Here is a 7,823-nt window from a genome sequence, read left to right as displayed (position 1 = left end):
TTTTGCAGATGAACGTGCAGGTGTCAAGAGTGTGTGGAAAGGCCACGGTCCCGTTGTCGGAGAAGGCCAGCTGCTGAGCCGGGCATGTCTCCAGGAGGCCTGCAGACTGCGCAGATCCCCGCCTCTCTGCAGTGGGCTGCCCAGGCTGGTCAGTTGCAACCAGAGAAGTGGTCGAGCTTCCCTGCCCTCCACCCCAGGGAGTCCAGCCTCTTGCTCAAGCCCCAGGCTCCCAGCAACGCCCTCAAGCGGTGGGGCAGCCACTTAAAGTTTCCAGTTGTCCTGGGAGGGAGCGGATTCCCAGCTCCTCTTAGCACCCAGCTTGAGCCATCTCTCTACCCCTTTGTGCCCATGTTTCTTAGCTCTTAAAGAAAAATGATGCAGATGTTCCTGGGACTTTCCAAGGGTTGTAAACGTGGTGTGGAATAAGGAGGTCAGCTGCTGTTAGTAGTGAATATGGAACAGGGCACTGTGGCCAAGTTCCTCTGACACACTGGGCACCTTCCCGTGCCCTCTCCAGGCAGGTGGTACAGCTGTGAGCTCATGATCCCCAGCCTTGCCACTTGTGGCTCTGGGGTTCCAGGTGAGGTTCGGAGAGTCTCGTCCTCCCTTTCCTCATCTGGAAGACAGAGATGAGCATGGCCCCCACATGGAAGAAGTCACTTGGCCTGTAGGGGAAGATTCGTGTCTACTGAATGAATAAAGGAATGTGACTCTCCAGTGGCCTCCAGTGCTCCTGTCCTGCAGACCGAGGCTCCGAGTTCAGTGACTTACCCAGGTCTCACTGCCAGCTCAGGCAGGATTGGGCGCCCTGTGCCTCCCAGGTGCTCACCCCGCCCTGCCCTGGGGAACAGGGCTCAAGCCTGTCTTGTTCTCCCAGCCACTTGTTTCAGCAACTGGCTATATGAAGGTCACCAGGGAAGACTGGGGGTCCAGAGGCAGTAGTACCAGTAAAGGTCACAGGCTGTCACCTGAGCTGCTATCTTCACGCTCAGCATCCACGAGGCCTGTGGGGATCTGCCCTGGTCATGCATCTACGGGCAGCCTGAGCTGGCTCTCACAGGACAGGCTGCCCACCCCAGCAGGCCCAGGGAGACAGGCAGAGGCCTGTGTGTCGGGTAGCTAGGCCATCACTTCTGAGAGTCCTTGCATGGCTACACACCAGAGGTGACACTGGCCCCATCCTCCGGGGTCACGGGTTTGTTACAGAGAGCCAGTCTGTGGTCCACTGCTCCCAACCCAGGTGAGCTGCCTGTGGCTGGGATCCGCCCCGACGCTGGGCTTGGAAACTGGCCTTGCTGGGGCTGACGGCCGCAGGAAGCCTTTCTCTGGCGGGTCGGGGATGCGCGTGGCCTGCCTGAATGATGGTGCTCATCTCTTGCAGACCAGCCAGTTCCCACGGGAGGCTCCTTGTGTGATCGGGGAGACCATGCCCAAGCCCTCTGACTGCCTGCTGCGGCTCCTCCGGGGCACCCCCAGGCAGCGGGTCTGCACCCTGTTCATCATCGGCTTCAAGTTCACGTTTTTTGTCTCTGTCATGATCTACTGGCATGTTGTGGGAGAGCCCAAGGACCAAGGGCAGCTCTATAGCCTGCCTGTGGACATCCCCTGCCCCCCACTCACGCCCCCAGCCCCGTCCTCCAGCACCCCCCCGCCAGGCAACATCTTCTTCCTGGAGACCTCAGACCGGACCAACCCCAACTTCCTGTTCATGTGCTCCGTGGAGTCGGCCGCCAGGACCCACCCCGAGTCCCAGGTGGTGGTCCTGATGAAGGGGCTTCCCCGTGGCCATGCGCCCCTGCCCCGGCACCTGGGCCTCTCGCTTCTGGGCTGCTTCCCCAACGTGCAGCTGCTCCCGCTGGACCTGGAGGAGCTGTTCCGGGCCACGCCGCTGGCAGCCTGGTACCGGGCCGTGCGGCGGCGCTGGGAGCCCTACCTGCTGCCCGTGCTCTCGGACGCCTCCAGGATCGCGCTGCTCTGGAAGTTCGGCGGCATCTACCTGGACACGGACTTCATCGTCCTCAAGAACCTAAGGAACCTGACCAACGTGCTGGGCACCCAGTCCCGCTACGTCCTCAACGGGGCCTTCTTGGCCTTCGAGCGGCAGCACGAGTTCCTGGCTCTGTGCATGCGGGACTTCGTGGCCCACTACAACGGCTGGATATGGGGCCACCAGGGGCCCCAGCTGCTCACGCGCGTCTTCAAGAAGTGGTGCTCCATCCGTAGCCTGGGGGAGAGCCACACCTGCCGCGGGGTCACCGCCCTGCCCCAGGAGGCCTTCTACCCCGTTCCCTGGCAGAGCTGGAAGAGGTACTTTGAGGAGGTCAGGCCTGAGGAGCTGACCCGGCTGCTCAATGCCACCTACGCTGTCCACGTGTGGAACAAGAAGAGCCAGGGCACCCGCTTCGAGGCCACGTCCAAGGCACTGCTGGCCCAGCTCCACGCCCGCTACTGCCCCACGACACACGAGATCATGAAGATGTACTTGTGAGGAGCCAGCCTGGCGCCTCTCCTGGAGGTGGGTGGGCAGGAGAGGGAGGTCCCAGCAGCCACAGCCGGGCATGGGGCAGGCTGAGGCCTGAGCACGTTCCACAGGCCCCGCAGCTGCTCCAGGCCGGGGTAAGCCTGGTGGGAACCCCCTCGCCCGGCGCCCTGGCTCGGGTCAGAGGCCCACAGAGGATTCCAGAACCATCGGGAGTGCCCGGTGAGCACGGCAGGCTGTCCAGACACGTGGCAGGAAGAGTGCACCTCCCACCTGGAAGAGCAAAGCAACTTCCTGGGTGACACTGGGAGCCCAGCCAGTGGGGGCTGAGGGCCCCTGAGGGGAGCTCCAAGAAACCTGAGCAGAGGGGACAAGGAAGGAGGGACGAGCTCCCGGGCAGAGCAGAGGCGGCCACGGCAGAGAGCGCAGGTGCAGATCCAGGCATGGGAGGTTTCTTTGGGGAGGACTGAGGGGGCAGCGCTGGGCTGGGGGCTCCATCCTCTCTCACCCAGGGATGTTGCTCAGGTGACCTGTGCCAGCTGCCCACTTCATGGGCACAGGGCTGAGGAAGTTCTTTTGATTCAGGGGAAGAATTTGAAAGACCCCCCTGTAAACTCAGGAGAATAATTGTAATAAACATGGCTCGATGTCCAGCGCCTCGGAGTCCTTGTGCCTTCACGTATTCAGCCGGGAAGCCGCGAGGGTCATGCAGCCGCTGACAGTGGCCTCCAGCGGGTCAGCCCCCGGGTGATGGGGGGTCACTGAGCTTCAGGTGGGAGGAGTTCTTTTCCCCCTCAGTTTTCCAGGCACACCAACAGTCCAGGTTGGGTCCCTGAGCCCCTCCCATTTCCACCCCATAATAAGCCTGAATCTGTTTTAAGTTAAATGGGGCTAAATGAGGATACCAGACCCCCTGGTGGGAGTCACAGCGAGGAACCTGTGAGGGTCTATGGGGCCCACAGGAGCCTGGGTGAGGTCCAGGGAGCGCCATAGTGTCCTGCTGGGTGGCCTAGGTCTGAGCCAGAGGAGGACTCTGCAGGGCCAGGCCCCAGCTGGCTCACCCTGGGCTTGGCCTCTGAGGGCTGGGCATTCCTTCCAGGCAGGAGAAGCAGCCCCAGGAGGCCTGGGGTGCTGCCAGCAGCCCCAGGACAGTGGGCTGCTCTTCAGTGGTGGGAGGGGAGGCGTTCTGGGGCCTCTGGACTCCACCTGCCCATGGGGGGTGACACCTTGAGGAGCCAGCTGCCAGCTCTCGGGGATTCAGGAGCAGGAGATTTATTTATCTATTTTACGAAGACAATAGATTCTAAGCCAATTATTTCTCCAACTACAATATCACTTTACCTTTTAATAATGTTTTAGAATTACCAGTTTTACTTTAATACAACAAGTCATCCGTGTGACCATATATTGGACGGGTGAGATGGTCTCTTAGGGTCTAGCATGGCTCTTCCATGGCCCCCCGTGGGCCACGGAGCAGGAGTAGCTCCTGAGCCCGGCATCGAAGGCCCCAAGACCAGGCCCCGCCTCCTTCCCAGGCCACACCAAACTTAATTTTGCTACCCTCACTTCACCCTAGGAGTGTGTGGGTGCTCTATGCTTGAGCCATGTGGCTTGCGATGCCCCCTCAGCCATCTTCACCAGCCAGTGCCTGTTCCTCCCCACAGTGCCTGTTCCTCCTCCGGGAAGCCTCCCGAGTACCCCTCCTCCCGCCCCACAGCTCATCGTCCATGATTGTTGGGTTCTTGGCCTGTCCCCACCAAGATCTTGAAGGGGAGAGTCTGCTGGGGTCATTCCTGGAGGTGGCCTCAGGATCATACTGTGGGGGCAAGGCATTCATGCAGCTATGTGGGCGCCTGTCTGTCCCTGCAGAGCTGAGGACCCAGAAGGGACAGCCCTGGCCTGTCTCTACCCAGAGAGTGCCAGTAAGAGATCCTTGGCCCCTGACCCTGACCCAGAGAGGCAGCCAGAGCAGGCAGCCGCAACCCCATCTGCTCGACTGCAGGCCGGCCAAGAGTGTGCGGGCCTTCCCAGAGGACCGTGTCCTGGAAATAGGATCCAGGAGGCAGCCTTGGCCCCAGACCCTCCTCGCATCCTGCCAGGCAGGGCCCCGTCCAAGACTGGGAGGGAGAACTCTCGATGCTCCTGGCAGCCACCTCTGAGAAACTGGGCAGCACAGGGGCAGGGGAGGAGGCTGTTCCATCCAGCAGCCTGGATGGTGGGGGCGCCACCCTGCCCCGCCTGCCCCATGCAGGCCTCTGGGTGCAGCTGCTGTAAGGATTGAGGTGGGATCCAGCAGAGCACGTGGAGGGGAGGGTGGGGCTGGGGACAGGAGAAAGGCTGGTTGCCCTCCAGGCTGGGAGGTGCCCAGCATCCTCACCCCAGCCCGCCAGAGGCCCCCACCCAACATTATGCTATATTCTTGCACCTCATCTGGGCTGGGAGAAACTCCGGGATGGTGTCCAAAGGAGGGCAGGGGACCCAGAGATCCTCTTTGCCTCCCTCCTTGTCTCTGAGCCCTGGCCAGGGCTCTGCCTGGCCTCTCTTTTGCACGGAGAAGCTGGGTGGTGCCCGCCTCCTAACAGGGTTGTGACTATCAAATGAACCAAGTGGCATGGAACCAAGTGAAAGGCCTGTGAAGACAATGGATTCTAAGCCAGTCATTTCTCCAACTACAATGTCATTTTACCTATCTTTTCATAACTTTTTAGTTTCAAAAAGTGTTATCTTTGTCCCCCACTTACCATGCGGGGAAACCGAGACTAAGAAACTAGGTGGCCGTGTCAGGATTCGAACCCAGGCCTTGGCTTTCTGAGCTCAGGGCAGCAAGAAGGCTGGCTGGGGATGAGTCCAGAGCCAGCCTGGGGTAGGGGCATAACTCCTCACCACCTCCCCGCGCCAAGTCCCGCAGCCCAGAGTCCCGTGTCCTCCCTGAGCCCCCACAGCAGCCTGAGGGCTCTGACCCCTGTCCCTTCCTGGGCCTGACTCCTCCAGCCCCATCCCAGTCCGCCTTGCCTGATGCCCTGGCCGCTGCCTCTGGGGAAGGAGCTGGAACATTTGCTCTACACTGAGTTCTGGGAGAGGAGAGGGGGGGACAGGCTCAGTGGAACGGCCCTGGGGACGGCCTCAGACCCTTTGCTAGTCTCTCGGCTTGTTTCCGGGGACTGTGTTTTCAGAGGTCTTTGTCCAAGACTGAGGAGGACGATGCGGACCTTCCCTCTGTCGGGGGCACTGAGCGGCCGGCAGGGGCTCGAGCAGCCAGGCTGTCAGTGAGCCTTCCAGGCTGGCCGAGCCCGGGGAGGACAGAAGTCGGTTTCCCGGCAGGACGGGGACAGGGGGGATCATTTCCTCCCACTGGCGAATCAATATTCAACTTCCTGATTAAATATTAAATTGGAAGGTCCCCTCTCTGAGAGCCCAAGAGAGGCTGAGAGTGGGCCAGCCTGGGCCCTGCCCCTGAAAGTCTGGCTTCGTGGTTCGCTTGTCCGGACCTGGGCCAGCCCGACCCAAGGCATGCTGGGAATTCTGCTGTGAGGTTGAAGGTCGGGAAGGGGCCAGGCTGGGGGCCCTGACTCAGGAGTGACCCGAGCTTCTGCAGGGGGCTGGGTAGGGGTACAGTGCTCACCTCCAAGGTAGCCAGGACAGGAGGAAGCCAGGGAGGTCCTATGGAGTGAAGTCTGTCCTCACGGCCGGGGCCCACCTGCCCAAATCAGCTCCTCCCAGCCCCGCCAACGTCAAGATCAGACAGGAGACCTGCCTCTGAGTGGCGGAAGTCAAGTGTTCCCCGTTATGTAAGTTGAAGTACAGCAAAAAGACCCCAAATCAAAAGGCTTAAGTAACGTAGAATAATGCCTCATAGCCGCGTCCCAGGGGCAGAGCTCCGAGGTCAGTGGGGCCCTCGGCCACCCCCACATGTGGTTTGCAAAGTGCTCTGGTGGCTGCTGCTTCCCAGCTAATGGGGAGGAGGGGAGAGTGTCCAAGGCTAATGGGCAAATGTCTATTTTGAGATGGACTCACTACGGTGCCCAGGCTGCTATCAAACCCCTGCTCTCAGTGACCTTCCTCCTGCACCTTCTGAGTAGCTGGGATCCCAGGCCTGGGCCACCACGCCTGGCTTCAAGACAAACGTCTTTAGCGAGATACTCTGGAGGCCTAACTTGTCACTTCTATTAATGTCCTACCGGCAGCAGGTACTGGGGATGGTGCCCAGCGCCGCACACATGCTGGGCAAGCACTCTGCCACTGAGCCACGGTGCCACGGCCCAGTCCTTTTTACCTTTTGAGACAGAGCCTCATGATCCCCCTGCCTCAGCCTCCCTAGTAGCTAGGATCACAGGCCTGGGCCACCAGGCCCAGCTGGTTGTCATTTCTTGATGTGACGCTGGTGATGCGTGTTTCTTGGTGGGAATCCACTGCTCTCGCACGCAGGGTCTGTACATTTCCATAACATATACATGACGACAGCACAGTGGCAGACGCCTGTCATCCTAGGTACTCAAGAGGCTGGGGCAGGAGGATCGCAAGTTCAAGGCAACCGAGTGAGAAAACCTGTCTCAAAAAGAAAAGATAGAAAGAGCCTTAGCTCAGTGGTAGAGTAGCCCTGGGCTTGATTCCCAGTCCTGCAAAAATAAACGAGTGAATAGATAAATAAATAACATAAACATGGAACAAGAAGGTAGTGAGGTGGGAGGTGGCTGCCAGGGGCCGTGGTCTAGGCCTGAACGTGGGGATGCTGGGCGCAGCCTGGCTCCCGGCCAAGGGCCTGGAGGGGAAGATGGGTATCAGCTGAGATTCAATGCCCGGGCCTCCCTGGAGCTTGGGCCAGCAGGGTCGGGACTGCAGAGTCAGGTGACACTGCAGAGAGGCCCTGGCTGGGTGAGGAGGCGGAGGCCAGGGGCCCCTTTTTGGGGGCTGCCTGCCCCCAGGAGTGGTCCTGGGGAAGGGGCAGCAGGCGTGGAGAGTCCGGAAGCCTGCAGGCCCGGATGCGACCAGGGCCGGATGGAGGAGCTCTGGAGCCGCGGCAGAGTGAAAGCTGAGCCTCTCAGAGCGCCAGATCGCAGTGCCAGCTGCTCCTCCCCGGGGCCACGCCACCAGCTGATGACAGCGGAGACTTGGCTGTCACCATGATGCACACAGACCGAGGGCCACCTGCACAGTGTGGGCAGAGCTGGCCTCAGAGCAGCCGCTTTGTGCTGTCTGGGGCCCAGGAAGCTCTTCTCCTCCCTCAGTGCCCCCAAGGGACAGAAGACCCCACTTGCCTCTGCCCTCAGAACATCACTCCCTGTAGAGCCTCGGGTGGGTCCCCTCTTGGCCCCAGCCCGGCCCATGGTTGGATGGGATGTGGCTG

General features: G+C 60.6%; 1 protein-coding gene across 1 annotated transcript; it reads left to right on the top strand.

Moving 5' to 3' along the window:
- The first annotated feature begins 1,312 nt into the window (after positions 1-1,312).
- On the top strand, positions 1,313-2,572 carry A4galt (alpha 1,4-galactosyltransferase (P1PK blood group)). Its single transcript, XM_076853357.2, has one exon. The coding sequence runs from the start codon at positions 1,340-1,342 to the stop codon at positions 2,486-2,488; it is 1,149 nt and encodes a 382-aa protein (XP_076709472.2). The 5' UTR covers positions 1,313-1,339; the 3' UTR covers positions 2,489-2,572.
- The last annotated feature ends 5,251 nt before the right edge of the window (positions 2,573-7,823 follow it).

This window comes from Callospermophilus lateralis, chromosome 4 (assembly GCF_048772815.1).
Source record: "Callospermophilus lateralis isolate mCalLat2 chromosome 4, mCalLat2.hap1, whole genome shotgun sequence".
Taxonomy (NCBI): Eukaryota; Metazoa; Chordata; class Mammalia; order Rodentia; family Sciuridae; genus Callospermophilus; species Callospermophilus lateralis.
Note: the sequence above shows the minus strand (reverse complement) of the source record. Positions and strands in the feature narration are given on the sequence as shown.

Coding starts and splice junctions, on each gene's coding strand:
- A4galt (XM_076853357.2), top strand. CDS start 1,340: ATGCGCGTGGCCTGCCTGAATGATGGTGCTCATCTCTTGCAGACCAGC.